The sequence below is a fragment of the Mustela nivalis genome (assembly GCF_964662115.1).
Source record: "Mustela nivalis genome assembly, chromosome: 2".
Taxonomy (NCBI): Eukaryota; Metazoa; Chordata; class Mammalia; order Carnivora; family Mustelidae; genus Mustela; species Mustela nivalis.
Window position 1 is genome coordinate 150,708,046 of NC_139021.1, and position 22,120 is coordinate 150,730,165.

General features: G+C 41.2%; 1 protein-coding gene across 16 annotated transcripts in view; it reads right to left on the bottom strand.

The window, feature by feature from the left end:
* Positions 1-1,989: 1,989 nt before the first annotated feature.
* PANK1 (pantothenate kinase 1) overlaps positions 1,990-22,120 on the bottom strand; it is a 109,622-nt gene continuing 89,491 nt past the window's right edge. For 14 of the 16 annotated variants that reach the window (XM_082721905.1, XM_082721906.1, XM_082721909.1 and 11 more), the window contains 5 exons: positions 15,618-15,871; positions 10,891-11,067; positions 10,263-10,386; positions 6,411-6,536; positions 1,990-3,515 (listed from right to left, as the gene is read on the bottom strand). In XM_082721905.1, the coding sequence (XP_082578031.1) occupies positions 3,456-3,515; positions 6,411-6,536; positions 10,263-10,386; positions 10,891-11,067; positions 15,618-15,871 (741 nt within the window). In that variant the 3' untranslated portion in view covers positions 1,990-3,455. The remainder of the gene's footprint in view (positions 3,516-6,410; positions 6,537-10,262; positions 10,387-10,890; positions 11,068-15,617; positions 15,872-22,120) is intronic. The other 2 variants (XM_082721902.1, XM_082721901.1) reach the window with 1 other exon arrangement.

The window sequence follows — 22,120 nt, forward strand, 5'->3', positions numbered from 1 at the left end:
GCTTCTACTCTCACGTACAGCCTTCATATTGGGCCTGGCCTACAGTGGCTCCCCAAACTACATTTCCGGTCGCTCTTCCCATTATTTACTCCACACACGCTGGAATCCTTGCAGTTCTTCAAAACCTTCATTCTCATTTGCCAGGAGTAAAAAAGGATCTCCCAGGGATTTATACGGTATATTCCCAACTTCATCTGACTGCTCGAACATCTCCCCTTGTAGGAGAAGTTGTCTTTAACCACTCTGCCAAAGAAGAATCTCTTCCCTTCCACTTTCTAAATACAACTACCTCCTTTCCAGCCCTTACCCTACCTCATTTTCTCCTTGTAGTACTGATCTAGCACGATCTACTTAGTGATTATATGTCTTCCTTCTAGAATGTAAGCTCTGTGAGGATGGGTCTTTGTTTTGTTCACTGCTGTACATATTGGTGAATGAACGAATGACACCTGTGATATTTTACAATGTGAACTGGTTTGAGACCTGTCTTCCTTGCTGAATGGCAGGGGTTACAGCCAATTCCTCTTGGAAATTCCTCAGCTCCTTCCTGGCACAAAGTTACTTCTTATTCTTTGTATGAACAGATGATGTCAAGCATAAATTACCTGTAACAAGAGTTCCCAACAAAGGGACTCTGAACCCACATATATTACCTAAACTGTAGAATACAACATATCACTATAATTCCCTTTATCTAAAATTCTTGGGACCAGATGTCTTTCAAAATTCAGAATTGTCCACTCCATAATACAGCCCTCAGTAGAGCCTGGGGCAGTACCCGGTAATCAAACACATTAGAAGTTTTGCACCAAAACATGCTAAGAGTCCTACAGAGATTGATAAATAATGCTCAAGTCAGCTTTTTCCGTCAAGTGACTGTCAGGATACATTTTAAGAGTCTGGAATTTTGGAATTGTGCACACAGAGCTGTGGACATGTACTGGCACAGTGAGATCTGTATCTATGCTGAAATAGGTTCCCTACATTCTAGAAGGGTAGACACCACTGATTTCACATTAGTTTAAAACATCTGTTTTCCTTTTCCCAGTAGCTACCATTTACTGTTTGACAGCCTTTGTGCTAGGCTCTTTAACTATGGAGGCGAAAACTGTTTGTCCTGTTTTATGAATAAGGAAGCTAAGGTTTAGAGAGAGGGTTAGAGTGTTGTCCACACAGCTAGGCAAGGACTAAGCAAGAGCCATACTGAAACTGTCTCACAATTAAAAGCCATACTCTGGACTACCTGACCATCTTGAATTCACACAGTGCAATATAAAAATTCTTTAGTCTCGTCAAGTTCCTTCTTAATGGTGAGCCAAAGGAAAGTCTCTATGATTCAAGTGAATGTAAAATTCCTCAGGATACACGTTTCTCATTACAAAAAAAAAAAGCCCTGCTGTATGTAGCCAACATTTACTGATATTTGTGTAGTGGAATTGATTTTCTCAGCTAAACCAATGTCTTACACATTTGCAATGAAAGATCAAGTGGTTCCAGGTAATTAAAATATTATATAATTACATTAACTTGCCCTGATTCCTTTTGCAGAACCATATCTAAGGTCTACTATTCCCTGACAGAGGAGAATAGGACTGATAGAAGGGAACAGTCAAAAAGGCACTAATGTAGATCATATGTACATTTTTACACTTATCTTTTTTCAAGAACATCTTAGCTGCTTGAATTTTCTTAAGCCAGGTGGAAGTTAATAAAATGTACTTGCGATGACCAAATTTTGAAAAATATTTTGAATTACCAAATATAGTAATGACATATTGGCAATGAGTCAGTTGTATAAGAACAATAAAGCTATTGAAAAAAAAAAATCAATGCATAGAGTTACAGCTTCAACTGAAGATAACCTTATGTGAGAGCCTCAAATTATGAAATGTAGTGTAGCAAAAATACAACACATTCATTTTATGGTACAAAAGCAGGTAATATGGACATGAAGATTAAGAAATGAAAATAACATATACACTAAAAACATCACAACAGAAACAGGCTTTATTTCAACCAGACAAGTGAGAACTTCAATTAACATCAAGTTCTTCAGGACTTGAAGATATGGCAATTAAAGATGGTGCTCAGGAGGCAGAAAAGGAAAGATTCATCATGGAGGAATTGCACTGCCTTCAAAAATCCCTTTCAGCAATATGCTCAATTCAAAAGATTACTCAGTTCTAAATCATTAGACCTCATGCGTTTCAGGATTTGTACAAGACTCTCATTTGAAAGTTACCCATCAATTCCAATGACATCTTTCGAAAAAGAAGAAAAAACTAAGTATCGATAGATCAGTATCATGATTTCTTTTAAATATTAGAAACTGGGATTGAAATACAGTTTTCAGTTTGAAATATTTCAAATGAAAAAATGTTATTATTTTAGATGCCTTGTTACAAAGCTCCTATGTACATACGTGTACAAAACAAATAGGTATTATTACCTGACACCTCAACCTGTGACTTCTCCCTCATCTCCCAATGTGAACAGTTAATCTACTGGGAGACTTTACCCGGGAAGTTCCAAAGTCCTGCATAAGGATTTGCTGCCATTCATAGGCTGGGCATGAGCAAGGACATTTCATCAGAGAAACATTTCAATGTACTATAACCTAACAGAAAATAAATCCAACAAAACATTGCATATTCATAAGGTTAACCCTTGACAAAATTGCGTGTCATTTTCAACTTTTGCCTGACTCATAAAATTCGTGAACACTTTCAGAGTTTTCTCAGCAAGGGCACTTTCGAGAGCTTTCGATCTCGTGCTTAACTTCGTATGGAGTTGCTCAGCACCTTGATTGATAGGAACAACTCGGTTAAAGGAAGGTATTGAGGAGGAGAGGGAGTCATTTGAGGACAGAAACAGGGGGAAGGACTTTCTTTCTCCATAAGACATTCCAACAGGGAAAAAAAAAAAAAACAAGACGAGAAAAGGTATATAAACAAACAAACAAAATCGTGTTCACAGTAAAACATGCCAGATTTGTAGTTTCATTTGAAACCAACAGCAGATCATGAAACGTCATGAAGAATATAAGTAAAGGTAGAATCTCCTAGAGTCATTACTAAATGAAGTTAAAATTACCACACTGATCAGTAAACCCCAGAAGAAAAATAAACAGCACTTACATTTCGGGTCCTTCTTATACATCATTCAACTTTTCAAGATTAATGCATAAAATTCGTAGGTTTGGCCTCGCTGCACAAATGTTATTTTTTTTAAAAATACCGTATACAGAAAAAACTCTTGTATTCCCCATTTTGAATCATCAGCTCAAAACCCAAGAGTAAAAGATCAGCTAGAAGGATTTTAAATTATTTACAAATCCAGCAGGTTCGTCCGCCGTAATGGCTTGGCTTCCGTCCCAGAGCGCGGCATCTCCCTCCTCCGGCAGTAGCTCTGAGTTCTCTGTTCTCCCAGAAGGCTCTTCCACCCACCGGTCATCACTACTGGTCATCAGTCATCTTGAACAGTTCCAGCAGCGCCCCAACAGCTCCGAAATAACCCTACAAGAGCAATGCGAAAATGCGCCCCTGATGATCCCTAAACAGCCAAATGCCTACTGTGTTGAATACTTCTAGGAATGCTGCCCCCTAAAAGCCTGCTGCCCCCTTAAAACCTAAACTTGACCATGCACCATAGAATAAGTCATAATATTTATTAGATACACCTGTTTTTCTATCTTAACTACGTTAACCGATGTAAATAAAGCGCTAAGGGAAACATCTGGCACCTAGTCGGACTACATGAGGGCTGTTGTTGTTAGAATTACATGACTGCATTTTAACCTGTGTCAGGGCAAAATTCATACTATGACTCCCATTTTGCTGATGAGAAATGGAAGGTAATAAAGTGAATTTCCCATTCCCGGTCACACACTTGTGCCAGGGCTCAACCCCGAATCCGTCAGACTTCAAAGTTGTAGGTCACAGGTGAGAACTCTTAAGTGCCCCTCAGCAGAGCTTGGAAAGGCAACTTAATTAACCAGAGCTGCCCTATGCTCATCTGTAAAATAAGAGCCCATGTTTCTGTGGAAGTGAAAGGAACCAAAAAATAAAATTTTTTTGGAGAACTTGGTTTCTGAAAGGTCTGAGACTCCACTCCTGTTGCCTGACTTAAGGGGTCACTAACCCAAATGGGTGGCGGCGTGCCAGGCCCAGCAGTTCTGTGACAGGATCTCTGCTTTGGCTGCTGCCAGCTAACATTTATTGAGGCCTCATTAGATCCTAACAATTGTTCTAAGCACTTCACATGAATTTACTTATTTAATCTGCATAATAACCTTATGAGACAAATATTATCACCCCATGTTACAAAGACTAAAACAAAGATGGAGAGGTAGAGTCATTGTCTAAGGACTCCTTGTCAGTCAACAGACACTGTCTTATCTGCTTGGCTGACAACTTCTCCATCCTGTTAGTTGAATGAATGAGACAACAGGAGTGAGGACTCCTGTGGCAGGGCAGGAAAACTGCTGCCCCAGCGCCTTCCAAAAGTTCTCTGTCTGAGGTATCCTCCGGGAAGGCCTTCCTATGGCAGAGTGAATTTAAGAACGCAGAGCCTCTTCTGAGAGAACTTTACAAGGGGCTATAAAAATGCTCCACTTTCATTGGCCATAAAGGCTGAGTTATACGCAAAGTCAAGCCACGGTCCACAGTGACTAGGTTTGTACGAGCTAATGTGATTGTGTTTTCACCTACAGAAGTGAGTTTTCCCCGAATGTGGGATCTCACTCTGTATTTTACCACCAACTAACTCCCCATGGGAACCTGTGGATGGCTTTTAATTCCTGATGGCTCCCTGAGTTTGTTTTTTGCCTTAGTTGAAGAGAATCTGGACTTAGGGTTGCCAGATAAAATATAGATAAATGCCAGATAAAATATCTGTGTCCTGTTTTTTTAAATCACTAAATATGGCAACTCTAGCTGAACTGGAACAGTGGTTTTCTTTTTTCATTTCAATTGCTTCTTTAAAGCTGAGGTGCTTTTTTCATTTTTCAAACAAAATCTTATGTGGAAATGATAAGTAAGTAGATAAAAAGGGAGGTGCTCTGGTTGGGGGAGGGGTTGAAAATTCTGGGACTCCATTCCCCTCACCCCCCAAAAGTTCTATCACTCAATGCTTTAAGCCTGCTTAAAAAAAAAAAAAAAATCAGGCTTTCTTTAGTGTTATGTTTAAGTATTAAGTTCTATCACTGGGCCTTAACTATTTAGTATTTAAGTTCCTACTGCTTTATCTGCTTTAAGAAAATAAAATATGGGCTTAGGAAACTCTAAATAACTTAAAAATACATGGGCAGCTTTTCAGATAAATAATTTGGTTTGAAGATGAGAAAAATGCCAGAGTAGTTATTCATTACAAGTTTGTGGTATCTGTTCTCTCACAGTTTTTTCTACTACAGTAAACTCCAGGGATTACATACCAACCCTCCTCCTCCATCCCGTGATAATGAAACAATTGCTTTCTACAGTACTGATTTTAAAGAAGGTGGCACAGAAGGTAGGGAAAAGAGAGGAAGGTCCTCACTTACTCTTGGAAACCTGATTTATAGGATTGTTAGAAACTGGATAGAAGGGGCTCTCTCAAGTAACTGATGTCTGTATCTTCTGCAGAGAGACTGCTAATGTCTAAGGACATCAGCTCTCTGGGCCACCAGGCTGCTCTTAGCAGCCGCAGCACTTCTGTTCTCACCAGTGGAGTCATCTGCTTGCCAAGAATCAGCTGTGTTTATCCTCAGATTTGTTTATGACAGTTTTACATTAATGTCATAATCTAAGTTAATTATATACCACCTAAACCAATAAAAAGAGTACAAAATAAATCGGTCACTTCTTTGAAAATCCAGTTAAATTCTCAAAAAAGACTGAAAAAGGCGGTCACAAACCATTACTCTTTACTTAGGTGGATACCACAAATGAAAGGTTAAGGGGAAAATCTAGGATTATGTAACCACAGTGCTTCATAGGTATCTTTAACTTCTTGATCCATTTTAAAGAAATAAATCAGAAATCAAAGGAGGCATATAATAGTTGTGGATTTTGAAAAAAAAAGGGTAATAGCAGAACCCCTGGTCAAAAATGGGCCTTAGTCCTACATCAAAGAAATTGGTAAGTGAATGAACATTTATATGTTTTATGTTAAAATAAAATGGTTAGAGAGTTTTTTAATGATTACCCATTTCAGCTGATTTTTTTTTTTAATTAACCAGCTACCAGTCCTAATTGCTGAAGAAGAAAGCTTCCATTTTGTATATAGTTTTTCTTTATCTTTTGTATAAATGCAAAGTTTAAATGGCAACTCTTTCTACTTGACCATTTTAAAACTGAGGGACTCACTCGAAAGTTAGATGACGCCAAATACACTCCACGTAGGAAAACTAAGTCCATGCAGACTTGACCTACCTCATGTTCCAAAAACAGAGCTTTTAGCTGTCCTTTGGACCAAAAATCCATTGCATATGCTAGCAGCTTCATGGAGACCATATTGATTCTGAGAAAGTTCCCAACAAACACAACTCTGTCAATATTCTGGGGAAAAAAAATTAAAGAACAACTAAATAATGGTATAAAAATAGCATTTAGTAAAGACTCAATGTTCCATACTTCACTGTCTTCCCAGGACTTTGCAGAGTCAACTTGTTCAGTGAAATTATTTCAGCATTTCCAGTATGAAATCAAACAAACTTCATAGTGCATTCCACGAGAACAAAAGGGTGAGATTCTGGTTGGGCGAGCTAGAGACTTCTACTGGGTTTATTTGCAGGTGTTACATCAGACTGACTTAGGCCTGATATGAAAGGTAGCTACTAACACACATAATATAAAACTGTAACTGGAGTTCAAGTTCAGCTAAATTTGCCTTTGCATTCCCTTCATTTCCCCCAAAGTTTCAACTATAAAATATTATTATTACCAACCCATAAATAAAATGGCCATGGCTTGGGTTATTCATCTAACCAGTTTGCTCAATTTGCTCTATGCCAAATATGAGAATACAAAAAGAAACAGTTCCCAGTCTCTATACTTGGGATATATGGTGTATCATCCTGTTTGGTCAACGTGTGGGTTGAAATATCATAATGAAAAATACATCTATACTTTTGTTGACATGGATATGGACTTGCATTCTGCATATACACTTAACACTGAGCTCATCCTGTCTACCATGCAGGGGCTGTCACCAGCCACCCACTCACAGAGCCAGTTGCTATGGTCACTTATGGCAAAGGAAGAGAGTCCCAGAAGATGGCATTCTATTCATTGGGTCATCGGGATCTAGGAATATAGTCTTTTAACTGTCTCAAGTTTTGACAGTGTAAATTGATGAGCTCATTAACTACTGTGTATATCTTTTATGGGAAGAGGAATGGGAGGTGGTTTTAATAAGTTTCCACAAAGAAGAAGAGTAGCTACAAACTGCCCAGACTGAACTGTGACAAGAAAGACTCAGAGTAAATAACTCAGATTAAAGACAAATTTCATTAAATTTAGGAGTTCTCTCTTTTCCCCTAAAACAAGTGAGTCCAGAGTAGGACTTGCTCAAACCCCCAGTCCTGCATTACTCTGGTAATGAGCCAGAAAGAATAGAATGGCAACACCCAGAGGGAATAGAATAGCAATAAAAAGCTGATGAACACTCCTTACTTCAAATAAATTCCAGGTGAGTCAAATATATAAATATTACTGTGGGGGCAGGGGGAAGAAAGAAAGAAAGAGAGAATAAGACAGACAGACTAGAGGAAACCAAAGGAGAATTCTTTTTTTTAAAAATAACATCAGGGGCGCCTGGGTGGCTCAGTGGGTTAAAGCCTCTGTCTTCGGCTTGGGTCATGATCCCAGGGTCCTGGGATCGAGCCCCGAATTGGGCTCTCTGCTCAGCAGGGAGCCTGCTTCCTCCTCTCTCTCTGTGCCTGCCTCTCAGCCTACTTGTAATCTCTGCCTGTCAAATAAATAAATAAAAATCTTAAAAAAAAATCAAAGTAAGGAAGATATTAACACTCACATATATTATGTAAAAAACCATGAGGTAATGTTTCTAGAAGTACATATTGAAATACATAAGGTAGACTGATACAACCTCTGGATTTGTTTTCAAATTATGTTGTAAAAGAGAGAGGAAGAGGAGGAGGAGGAGGAGAGAGGAACAGAGGGAGAAGGAAGATGAAAACAGATAAAGCATGTGTGGCACAGTTTTGCTAACTATTGAGTTGATAATGGCTGTAAGGAGGTTCTTTATGCCATTCTGCTCCTTTATGTATGTTTACCAATTTTTATAATAAAAGGTTGATATACAACCAAAGCAACACATAAAATAGTATGAAGGTGAATTGTATGACATGTAACTGTATCTCCTAATATTATTGTTAAAAAGCAAGAATGTGATATATATAGAGTTTGCTGCCTTTGGAAGGCTGTGTCTGCTATCTTGCAGACAACAGAGAATAAGACACCAAAAGTGAAAAACAATGGCTATCTCCAGTAAGGCTAACATTGCAGGACAGGTACAAACAGTTACCCACCTTCCTGTACATCCTTCTGGTGTCTTTAGAACTCTGTATTATCTGTTTGTATTTTCTACTAAAAAATGTGAATAAAAAATTCAGTGTTGGTGGAGAAGCATTTTACAGGATTCCAATAATCACAGCAGAGTCGGTAAATGTGGTGTCCCTCTATGAAACAGCTGAGTTCAAGGCACTGTTAAGTCCAGTGCCCTCAGCAATGGCTGAAGCTTGCGTTTTTGACTCTCACAGGAAACACAGCCACCATTTCTGGATGCACCCACAGGGAGCCCGTGCGGGCAGGATGCCCGCCCGTGAAGCCCTTGCCCAGGGTGATCTGTGATTCCTCTCACTGGCCATACTTTCAAACTGCCATTTTGCTATACTCCAACAACAAATGGTATTGAAGTTTAAATCAAAAGTGAAAAATAAAATCTGTCACTCTTCCCCCAAAGTGAATAGAATTATTAGGCCTCCTGCTGGCTCACTCAAGGTCTGTGGAAAGCAGGGGAAAGGGTATCTACCACTTTGTGGGGCAGTGGATGTTCAGGCTCATTGGCCTTTGATAGTGCACGAGGACAGCCCACCACACACATACTGGTCAGGCCTTGTTTGGCTATTTGGAAAAACTCCCTTTAAAGGTTAACGTCAAAAAATAAACTCTCTGTTAAAATGAGTCCTGGGACCTATGTGGACTTTGAAAGGCACATGTCTGGGATACATTCTTCCTTTGCATTTGAACTCCATCCCACACGGGGCATTAACAGAGCTGTGACCCTGAGCCACAGATCAGAGACATATTCTACTCGATGTAAAGGAGCACGTTTCTCTCAGAACCCCAGGGCTCCAAGGCAGGATTGGCACCACCCAGCATCAAGATCACCTCTTGCCCTGTTTGAACCCCGAATGCTCGACCAGGAGGGTCCAGGAGGTGGTTTCTGCAGTACCTGTAATGTTCTATCTCTTGACTGAGTGGTGGCTATACAGGCGTGTGTGTGAAAATCCAAGCTGTCTACATACTTGGGATATGACGGTGTTCTGTGCTTCTATTAAAATTACATTTAAAAAACTATTGCTGTGGTGACTATGATTCTTTAATCCTTCTGTTACCCGTTGCCTGTCCTAACCCCTTTCTTGTCTTCCTAACACAACTCAGTGAGAGCTGTTGTACTTTACATGTCTTGGTTTACAGAAAAGAGTTCTAGCTTCCCAGAGGAATTCTGCAGTGTTTCAAAACCTGTTCCCAAAGCTTTGCTTGTCCCCAGCTCCACCCCTTCTTGTGCCTGGGCTCTGCGTGGCCTCGGCCGTAGCAAGCTCTCCATGCTTTGATAGCCCTGTACAATGCTGCTTGAACTCCATGCCACAAGGCAACACTGTAAAGAAGCTGAAAGCAGAGAGAATATCGAATATTGCGAGCAGAACGTCTTACCTGCAATGATTTGCAAGGGTGCACCAAACTTTTCCTCACACTTCGGTAGGTGGGTAGTAATAATGATGGTCAGAGAGGTTATGGTACGGGTTGTGATTTTACCTGGACCCTGGGTCAAATGGCTTATCATTTATTATCTAGTGCCAACTTAAAAATAAGATGCATATTCCTCTCCATTCCCCCAAATACACCCCTCATGTTCTACAATTTGTGACTAGGACAAAGAGTAGGTTTCCCAAGGATCTATCATTTTGCAAGGGTCAACAGTTTTGCACTGCTAAAGATGTATATGAATGATACAAGGCTTCCTCTGGATTAAGGCCTTACCTCATTCAATGCACACATCCGAGCAATGGAGCCAATGTTGTTGGTGATGGTGACCAGTGTGGCTCGGGCGAGGTCTTCCTTGCTGATGGAATCTCGCTTTTCCTTACTCATCATGTTGCCAAAGCTATGTTGGAAATATTAGCGAGAGTATTCAAAATCATCCTCAGGCAGGCCCAGGCTTCCACCAAAGTACTGTGGAAAACTTTATGAATAATTCTTAAAATTTAAATGACCTGATTTGGCTACCATGTATCACAAGCAGACAGGATTACGGTATGGATGGTTGGCTGCCCTTTTTTTTTAATAGGGGCAAAGTAGCATGGCTATTAATGGGAACAAAAAAATTTTTTAATGCTCTCTAGATATATTGACAAGAATGGAACAGGGGAAACGGTTGCAGTTTTCCAGAACCTTCTTTCAAAGCTGCCCTATTTTGCTTGATGCACAAGCATCAGGGGCTGAACATTTCAAAGTTTTGTCAAGGGTGGGAGATCAAGTCTGAGCTCCAGTAATCACAGATACTTGCACCAGGCTGGTGGGTTGACATTTTAAAAATAACTAAGTGAATGGCCAGGGTGGAGAGGTTGCCTTGTTCACACACTACTGCTCCTAGCTACTTTGTCTCTACCTTGATGCTACAGCGGATCCTTGAAGGCCAAATCGTTCATAGTCTCCTCCGTAAATGTCCTTCACCAGCTTATCAACATTGGTGCTGTCGCCTTTAGCTGCCATTTCCAGAGCTTCTTCAAAGGTCTCACAACCAGTCAGCAAGCAACATAGGCCTAGGAATGTTCCACCTCCAAGACTGAAGGAACAATAAGGTTTATTTTTAAATTTTACTTTATGATATGCCCATCCAAGTCCCCAACTACATCAAGATCACTAATATAGGTTCATAAAAGCAGGAGGAAAAAAACAAAGGGGCACTTGAATCAAAGTGTAGGGTGCAACACAGTCTTAGGGTAGATTGGCTTTTTTAAAAAAGGGCAGAGGCCAAAAAGGAACATTAAGGAAAACTTTCCCCTCAATTTAAGAACAAACCAGAGAAAGACTCTCACTGATTTCCGTTGTGAGACCTTCTGCTAGCTGCTAACCTAAGTACCTCATTCAGTCTCCTCATCTATAAAATGGGGCCAAATCAAGATCTTATTTGGTGGCCTGAAAGCAGCAAATAACCAGAGAAATGACTGCTATTAAAAAAAAATAAAAAGTAGCCAAATACAAATACCTGGAGAAAGAAACCACGTGTACATGAAGTTCACAATGCAGAGCCAGACTGACCTAGGGCTGCTAGGAGCAGACAGTCCAGAGGCTGCATCTTTTATGTTGACCTTGATCCTCTAGCAGACATCATCTCATTGAACCTTCTCAGAAATTTCTAAAAGGAAACCACTGATTGCTCACACGCTGGATTTTTTTTTTTTTTTCTGGTAGACTATGGAAAAGGCTATTAATATTTTACCTACTACTCAACAGTTAAAAATAGTAACTCAATGTTCAGCTATGTTTTAAAAGCTTTCAGTCGCTTTGGGGAAAATTCCTCTAAAATCGTCTTTCCAGACAAAATTAGAAACTAATTACAGTAGGTGAGAGTGAATTTCGTTTGTATGAATATCACAGGTATGTCACAGAAAGGAAAGGAGACTGAGAGTAAAGCTATCACCAGTGACCTCCTGGCAGCATGGCCGCGGACGTGGGCATCACTCTGTTTACCACAGGCAGGTGCAGGCGAGTGTACACAGAACAGTCATTTGCTCACATCAGTTTGTTCTCAATCCCAAGAGCTGCTAGCCCTTGGCTTTCCTTTCCGAGAGGAAAATCCAAGTCGAGATGAAGGTTATTTTGAATGTGAATTTGAAGAAACAAACTTAGGGGAGATTGTATTTACTGTCAATAACCGTTAGCAAAAAAGGTGCCAGACTGCAGACAGGCACACAGTTCTCTAAATGACATCTAAGTGAAACCGTCATAGTTCTTAAGTAGTGATTGTCACAAAAATACACACTCGATGGAAAAGAGAGCTCCTTGTGGGGAACTCGGTAGCCAGGCACCACTGGCGGCAGTTACCTGAACCCACCACAAGATACCAGGAGATCAAGAGCCTCATGAACATCACCACCTTGACAGCTCAGTCACCGTGGAGTTTTTGCATTTCCTCTACGAAAACTTATCTTTATTTTCATTTAACATGGCATGTCATGCATATTGTTGAGTTCAGGCTGCTCTACAAAGCTCGTGTATTTTAATAGGAACAATTTTTGGTCTGCGTGCCCTCGGGATTTGTCTCTGTATATTTTTAAGTCTTTTCTCTCCCTTCTAGCTGCTTTCATCCACACTGATAAGGTCTCTTTGAACATTAGGTATTCGTATCCATCAAGGCAGTCAACAGCCTACTCCAAGCATAGGCTACGGGAGACATTGGCTGACTTAGAAAGAAGGCAATTTATCAGCTGATGTGTTGGTATGAGTGAGAACAAAGTGCTTTGTGTGACTGGAAGATGAGCGGTGACTGCGGACAAGGCATCGGGGCTGCGTGGGGAAAGCGAGCATGCACACTTCAGGCACGAGGGAAGAAGGCACAGCTGTAGGAGAGCACCTTAGTCCTATCCTCAACCCGCTAACTCAACCCGCTAATCAATGTGGTGCCCTCGCTCACGATCAGTTAGCTACTTCTGTTTGTTGCAGCAGACACAATTAAGATCCTCAGCAAATCGGAGACAAGAACATATGGCCAGAGATGGCGGTTGAAAAGCATCATTATTGTTTGGAAAGCCCAACAACCTCGTAGTAGTTTTAGGGGAAAGTAGAAGAAACCTTCCATTACTGAGTGCTTGTGCTCTTAAAATAGATTCCAAAACAATGAGATGTGCTGCGCTATTCCTTTCACTGAAGATGCAAAATTCTTTACATTCCTCTTTTAATCATTGCACATGGCTACAAAAAGGTCGGCTGCAGAGTCCTCTTTTTCCTTTGGCTTCTACAATACATTTGGAGTAGCGTCAGTAGGGAAAAAAAAAAAAAAAAAAAAAAGCAAGCGTTGCTCCCTAATTTAAGATGCAATAAAATCACACATAACACGAAACAAACCATTTAAAATCTATGTTTAAAGGAGAACCGATCTCCCATAATGATGTGGCTCCCTAAAAATAAAAATGTCCCAGGAGAAACTAGGGCATATAGCCTAATAACAAACTCCTTGGAGTTACACCTCTCAGTTCACATTAAGAGTAGCAAACTTGAAGCTGAAGCCCTTTGCTTAGATCAGTGATTCCCAAAGTGTGTTCCACACACTCATGTCGGCTGCTCACCGTCATAGTTTCTATCAGCAGTTTTGCAACTTAAATCAAAAGACGCCTTTGGCATGACAGCTCTGATTGGACAGGAGGAGCTGCAGCCCACCAAATTTGACGCTTTCTTCCCTTGCCTTGCCTGTGGCGGCTCCCACCAGGGCTCCTCATTAACCTTCCGTCTGCTGCAGCACGTTTCCAAAACTACTGGTTGAAAAGCACTCGCAGGGGAACTTGAACTTCCAGATAGGATTTGTTGAGGATTGCCAAACACTGGTCATTCGTGGGCATTTACCAATAACTGGAATTCAGGAGCATGATTACACATGTAAGAGAAGCTGAACACCACAGTGAGCTCATCAGCTGCTGTTAAAGAAGATGATCCGAATTCCTAGAACTTCCAAGTTTGAGAAACTAGAATTGTGATGGTGATTCATGGATTTGCTAAGTGTTAATCAACGAGATGATAAATACCTCTAACCGAGGACAGTGGTTAGCCTGTTAGCCTCGGGACTCGCTCTCTCAATTCAATGACTCCTTCTAGGAGGAAGCCTGAGGTTTCTTCAAAAGGGTACTTTTATGAGGAGATGGCCCTCTAAGGTAAAACCAGCTCAGGTGCAATAGTCATTTGTCTTTGATGTCCATGACAGTCCTCATAAAGCCATGGGTCAGCTGTGACTCTTCGGCGAGCAAGGAAGCGGAGTCTGTACGCTCAGTGAGAAAAAGGATGCCTGGGGGCAATTAGCATCCTTTATTCTGAACACAGGCAGGATTGTGCGACTGTGTGCGTGGGTGTGGGGGGGTGCACACCTGTGTGCACATGTGCTGGGGTTTCTCATCAGCTACACTCTCTTGACTTCTGAGGGTCAGTACTTTTGTTGTTAGGGGGCTGCCCTGTGCACTGTAGGATATTTAGCTGCACCCCTGACTTCTAGCCACTAGATTCCGGCCGCATCCCATCTCCAATTGTGAGGGCCAAAAAACCCATCTCCAGACTTTGCCAAAATCCCCTGGGGGGGCTCAACCTTCCCTTCCCTGGTGGTGAGTCACTGACTAATGCAGGCCCATTACGGGTCATGGACAGACAGGAGAAAAACAGCGCTCTCCTTCTAAACGACAAGCAGTGCTGCAGAATTTCAGTGCTGGAAGTGCCCGAAGAACCTAACTAAGAAATAACCCCCTTAAAGGCACAAACAAGGACACTGAGGCCCAGGAGTTACATGATGTCTTCATGTTTTTAAGAACAATGGTTTCCATATCATGTCCAAAGCACATGCCCCATAGCCCTCGTTCCTAAAGTTACTCCTCCAAAAATGACTTCTTGGGTCTCAGACCAAAGCCTTTACTTGGAAGTAAGAAAAACTTGAAAGTTACGTTCACACTAGGATTTCTCAACGATTTCTGACCCTAGATTCTTTGCCCAGTGCCGAATCACTACTAACAGGAAGCTGAGCACATCTGCCCGTGGGGCCTGTGGGCTGGAGAACATGGCCCTCCGCCTGGCTTTCCTCACAGGCTCTTCTCCTGTCTGGAGCACTCCGAAATGCCTGGTGAGGCGTGCCAACCATTCCAGCATTCAGATGGAACATCTAACTGAGGGTAAAAAACATTTTTTGGTAAACCCAGTTTGGTTCACTGATTGGAATGGCGGATTATGTCAAGCAATTCATCCTGTGCTAGGCACCAAGGAAATTCCAAAAGAAGTTTTCTTCTGAGGCCCTCTCTGACCATCCCAAGCATCCTTTCTTCTGGATCCTATTTTCTTCCTGTCCCCACCATGCATCTGGCACTCAACCATATACTGCCTTTTGCTGTGGTGTGTGCGATCCTTCTTCCCTCAACCTGACCAGTTTCCAGCAAGCTAAGGACTAGGTTTTATGACCCTTTCCATATATTACCGTCTTACTATTTTAACATATCATGCAATAAATCTTTTCTGGCTGGCCGAGAAGGATAAGATCTTTCTTGGAAAACTGTTAGATACAAATAATCTTTGTATCAACTGGTCTTCAACGAAGAGGCCTGGGTTTGGGTACAGAAAGGTTCTCCTAGTAGAAACCATGTTTACCTGGTCCCTGTGACTCTTTTATAGTTGTCCTTGGAGTACACTGCGAGAATGCTGACCCCTGAGCCCATGTTCACCAGCAACATAGGGTATGGGTTGTCAAGGCAGTACGGCTTTTTCTGACACAATTCAGGATTTGTGGGGTTTTCAAAATAGTAACATTCCGGCTTGCCATTGAAGCCAACGGAGTCGACATAAAGCAGGCCCTGAATGAGACAGTCCAGTTCATCCAGTTTATGGAGCTGCAGGTCAGCAATCTGAAAGAGAATAAAACCGCGTGAGAGATGCTATGACCACCTCAGGGGAAGCCCCAGGGGCTTTCAGCTGGACTAAACACATGTCAGTAGCCATAGAAGCATGGAGATATCTTCCAAACTCCAAGTTGCAAAACCCTACCGATCCTTAATCGCTCTGACACAAAAGCAAGCCTTTGCTGGGCCTTATGTCTGCCCACAGTGGGAAAGGAAGGACAGGAAGTTACCTGGTTGCTGGGAAAGCCTCCAGGAGTGTGTGTAATGGGTTGAACTGGTGGCCCAAAAGGTATGTCCAGGTCCTCCTTTTTAGGACCCGTGAATGTTACCTGATTCTCAAAAAGACTCTTTGCAGATGTGATTTGAGTTAAGGATCCTGAGATGAAGAGTACATCTTGGGTTATCTGCGTGGACCCTAAATCCAGTAACAAGCTTCCTTATGAGACACATGGGAAAGATCTGATGGACAGAGTGAAAAGGCCTTGTGAAGATGAAAACAGAGACTGGCGTACTCCACCAGTGGCCCAGGAATACCCACAGCCACCAGAAGCTTCTGGAAGAAGCAAATCGAATCTGCTCGAGAGCCACAAAAGGAGGTATGGTTCTCCCACACCTTGATTTTGGTCACCTCTAGAGCTATAACTGACTACGCTTCTGTTATCATGGTATCTAGTTAGGGCTGCCACAGGAAACCAATACAGGGTATCACTAAGACCAGGGCTCTCCCACAGGGGGAGAAGAGTGAGAATGTTCTGAGAACAGGAAAAACCCCACACCTGCCCATACATGTCCTGAGCAAGGCATGGTGAGCCAGGACCTGGGGGCAATCACCTTTGAGCCCACAAAACCCAACTCTGCTTTTCCCAGGCTTGGGCTTTGCAGTTAGATAGACCTGGCTTTGAATTCTGGCTCTAGCACTTAACAGAGGGGCACGAGGCAAGTTATTTAACTTGAGAGATCTCAGTTGCCTTTCTGTATAATGGGGATATTATCCACCGTACAGTGTTGTTGTAAAGATTTCATAATAATAATATATGCACAAAGGGCTCAAAATATGTTGGCTGCTTTATGTGCTCCTATGACACAAAAACTCCCATTCTCCCAGATATAGGGAGAAAAAAAGTAAATGGGGTTGAGTAGGGTATGGGACAGCCTTAGGGGAGAATGGCCATCTTGTATCCTTCAAAGTTTAATTCACAGTCCCCAAAAGTAGTATCACTGCTGATCCGGATGTCTGGGTTGATGACCATTTCCCATGAACAGTAACAACAACAACAACAACAAAATATTAATAATAAATCTAATGATCCCCAACATGACACCGAACCAATGGAGATCTAATTCAAATTCTTTTTTTTTTTTTTTAAGATTTCATTTATTTATTTGACAGACAGAGATCACAAGTAGTCAGAGAGGCAGGCGGGGGGCGGGGGGTGGGCCACGGGGAAGCAGGCTCCCTGCTGAGCAGAGAACCTGACATGGGGCTCAATCCCAGGACTCAATCCCAGGACTCTGGGATCATGACCTGAGCTGAAAGCAGAGGCTTTAACCTACTGAGCCACCCAGCCACCCTCTAACTCAAATTCTTAAAGAAATAACTTTAAGAAAATAACAGCCAGTATTTATTATTTATTATACATGAAGAACTAGATCATTTAATTCTCACAAAATCCTCTAAGTAGATATTTTATCCTCACTTTATGGTTAAGACTTGCAGAGCTTAAATAACTTTCCCTAAATGAAACAACTAGCAAAAAACTCCCAGGGGCTCCTTATTCTTCTCGTTTTCATAATGCATACTGCTTCTGGGATCTGGAAACAACCTAAACAAGTACTATACTTAGAAAATTTGCCAAAAAGGCATCATCTTCATTACAAAAGTTAAGAGCTGGAAGAACACTCTTGACTTCACATCACTCATCTGAATTTCCCATTCAACGAACTCCACTAAATCTGTGCCTATAGAGCAGAATTAGGTTACCAGCAAGGTGGTACAATTTTCTTGATACAAAGAAACAATCATTCTGGGTTTTGTTTTTGTTTTTGTTTTAATTTAAAAATATAATTGGTTCTAGTCAATGATTCATGAATTGGACAGCATACCATCTAGCAAGGAGAAAGGAGGTCCCCAGAAACCATCATCCAAAATGACACTAGCTGATAAAGTAAATCTATCTTATAAATGATTCCAAACATTTCATTTTTTTACCCAGAGAAAATTTTGGGTGAGATGCAAATAATTACACATGTTTTAAGGGGGTAATACTTTGGGTATAGAACTACCTGGAGACCTGAAAGACGGTAGTGAGACACAACAGCGTCTTTGTCCTATCCATTTCTCAGACCTATTAACCTCTTCCACTTACAGCACTAATCACATTCTGTCTGGTTTTCTGGTTCATCAGGTCCCCCTGAGCACCATGCTCAAAGCCCACCCCATAATAATTGCTTAATAAACAGTTGTTAAGTGGGACAGGGAAAGTTATCACTTCTTGGATCAAACCAAACTGAAAAGTAGCAATTTCGTCAGCCAGTCATGGGGCTGTGGGTTAACCTGCTTAACAATTAATCAGAGATCCATCAACAATATCGACCGCCCATGCCGGGGGCCAACATCAAAAACACAGCCAGAGACACCTGTGTGTCCGGCTGGACATCCTGAACCTATACTGTGGAGAAAGAAAAACCTTTCCAGGTAAATACACTAAGCACACACAACTTTGATCTGAAAGGAAACACTGTTATCTCGCCTTGCTCATCAAATTCAATTCCAAATACAGTGTCAGCAGCAAACAGACACCTCTGCTATACATTTTACTGAAGTATAGTTATTTCTGAAGCCTGGGTCTTACATTCCCAAACTGGGAAACAGGAACATTCATCTCTTTCATTGAGACCTACAGAGATCTTCCTTAAAAAGTCTTCACCATCCAGAGAAAAGTCCAGGCTCCCAAATGTAAGCTCTGAATCAAATCATTACTGGGTTATTCACACAGGCCATTTGAAATTCAGAACAAGATGGGAAGTACTTCTCACACTCTGTAGTTGGTAAATACGATTGAGCGGACTCTGCAACATTTAGCATGTTCAGATCCTAGCTATGGAGAAACATGTCTCTGGGCTTAGTTTTCTTTCTATCAGGAGTATCAAAAGCAAATGGCTACAACCACAAAAGAGTGAAGCCCTGGGCTAGATGTCAAGTAATAGAACACACAGAGGACAATACACGCTGATTTACAATTCACCTGCAGCCCATTGTCGCCAAGTCAAAATGGGAGCTCAGCGTAATTAAAAAAAAATTTTTTTTTTAACTATTGCAAGCCAACCAAACATATCTGTAGGTTGATGCTGACTTCCATCCTATTAATTTTATATGCATTCAAATGCTGATCTCTATGATGGGTCCTAAGTGATGACAGATCTGGAATATCAGATTCAGCAAACATGCAGATGAAGTTTATAGCTCATGTGAACATAACTTGTAACCAAGGTATGCTGGTAAATGTTTAACAACCAGCTCTGGGGGAGCAAAACCCTGGTTTATAACATTCACCAATTTCTGTGCTATAAGTGCCCGCACAATGGCTAATTTCAAGGTATCAGCATAATGTCACTAAACACAAGAGATGGGAAGACATGCACACAATGGGCTCTCTTAACCCAGTAGGAACTGGCCTCAGCACCCCACTGCTTATAAGTCTCCTAAGCACTTTCAGAAAATATGGGTTCTGCTACTTCCTAAATCATTAAGCTTAACCCACTCCCCAAATATAAAAGCAACAAACCTCAGCTTCTCCTAAGACTCAAACTCTGTATAAATAATGGAAGCTAATAAAAAACTACATGGATCTCATCTGCAGGACTTCAGGCAAGGAAGCTATTATTATTAGGACCCATTTTGCAGATGAAATATATCACTGGGGGTCAGTGGTTGAGTGACCTAGTCTGGATTCCAAGAAGCAGAGTAGAAAAAACTTTCAAACTACAACTACGATGAACTAACATGATTGTGCCTAGTACTAAAGTCACTCAAGCAAGTGTGTGGATGCAGTGGAATTCTCCAATTATAGGGGCCATCAGAAACACTCAGAAGGTTTGTTGAAACAGATGGCTGGGCTCCACTCCCAGAGTTTCTGACTGCATTTCTAACAGGATCCCAGGTGATGCTGATGCTGCTGGGCCTTGGACCACACAGTAGTAGGAGTTGAAGAACTGGGATGAGTCTGTGACCCCAGTGAGAACAGACACTGGGTAAGATCACATACTGTCCCTAACAGCACCTGCCCTAGCTAACTCAGAGGGCTACCTTCAAGAATCAAATGAGACACCTCTGTAAAAATGTTTTTGGATACTGTAAAGAACTATACATATGGGGGGGGTGCCTGGGTGGTTCAGTGGGTTAAGCCTCTGCCTTCAGCTCAGGTCATGATCTCAGGGTCCTGGGATTGAGTCCCATATGCAAGCTCTCTGCTCAGTGGGGAGCCTGTTTCCTCCACGCCCCCCAACTCTCTGCCTGCTTGTGATTTGTCTGTCAAATAAATAAAATCTTAAAAAAAAAAAAGAACTATACATATGGATTTTAATTACATGAGGAGTAAACTAATTTGGGTCTTCTTATCTCAAGTTGAAATGTGCTAGTCCACTAGTCAAAGCACTATTTCCACACTGAATACTCTAATTCATGGAAGGAATTCAGTGATTCTGGTTTATTAGTATTAGGGAAAAAATATGGATCCTAAACACAAGGCATGTTCAGGATACAACTGTAAAATGTTGTCCGTATGTGCTTCAGCTCAGTCTGTCAAAAATACTAAATGAAGAGTTAAATAGATAAATCTGGTGAAACAATAAAAAGCCATCCCAAGAGATTCCATAGTTACTCCTATGAGGCTATTCTATGGACCTTCCCCTAAACCAGTTACACTGCTCCCCTGTAATTGAGATATAAGTCACCACATTATATTTCAGAAATGAATAAAATACACATCTGTATGATACCTTACACTTCCCAAGGTGCTTTTGAGGACACTGGCTCCATAAATCATTGGAAGTAGCAGAAAAGGTTATCTTACTAAACTGAGATTAATTTGCTTATAAAATAGTTGATTCTGAATTACAAATTTCACTCAGGGCTCTTTTCTCTTCCCCAAGGAGACCTAGAAGACCCAAGAGAGAGGAATTTCAAACACATTCTGTGAGTGAGAAATAGACAAAACCTCAAAGATGGCTCCTTCCTCCCTGTGCCCAATGATAACGAGGCCCCAGACCAGCGCTCGAGGGTCAAGCCAGACCCAAACGGAGAATGACATTGTCTACCAAACCTCACTTTGCCTCAATGCCATGAATCAGTCCCTGGATTCATAATCGGAGCCAATCTAATAAATGTTCTTGAATGGTCTACCGTAGACTTAGAATTTCACATATCCACAACTAACCTCCCTCCTCCTGATAATTTGCCCCCTATTCTTAACTTTTCTAGATTGTTTCCTTAGAGATTTCTGGCTTAAGAAAGGCCAATTCTTAAGTGCTCATACCTTGAGAAAAGTATCATAAAGCCACCAGAAGATCCTTTCCTGTTCCCTAAATCTCAAGCCAACCAAATACGATTATTGTTACATCCTGTTTGTTAGAGGATAGGTCTTTTTTGAAAAGTAACTGAAAGGGTCACTTCTAGCTTCTAATTAAAGCTAGTCTTAGACCAAACAAAACTCACAAGGAAAAGTATCTATTATAATAAAGAGCTAGGTGGATAAAAAGGATGATTTTTTTCCCCCCTATACATTCTCCATTGTTAGAATACTTTGCATTTTAAAGAATACTCTTGTTGAAGTTAGGAAGTGTAGTTGTGGATGAAAATATTAGATTTGGTACCTAAAGTATTTTTGGTGGGTTCTTTGAAACAAAACTCACAGAAATAGAGACAGGGGATAGCCAAGTCTTCCCCCTGAGGACCACCTTCTTCAATGGTGGGATTCCTCATTGTCTTCTCACTTTCTTAGGCCATCTGTAGTTAGACTAAGTTTTTCTTTTGTGTCCATTTTGGTGTATCGTTAATTTAGAAGGCTTGCTTTTGCCAGTCAAAGTTCATTTGTGACAGTAATCCTAAAATGTTAAAAGCAGCAGAGAGGAAGCAAGGAAAGAAGGATGGAAGGGAGAAAAAGAGACAGAAAGAAAGAGAAAGAGAGGGAGGAAAGAAGGAAGGAAGAAAAAAAGAGAAAGAAAAGGAAACAAGAAATGTAGCTTTGGTCAGTTGAA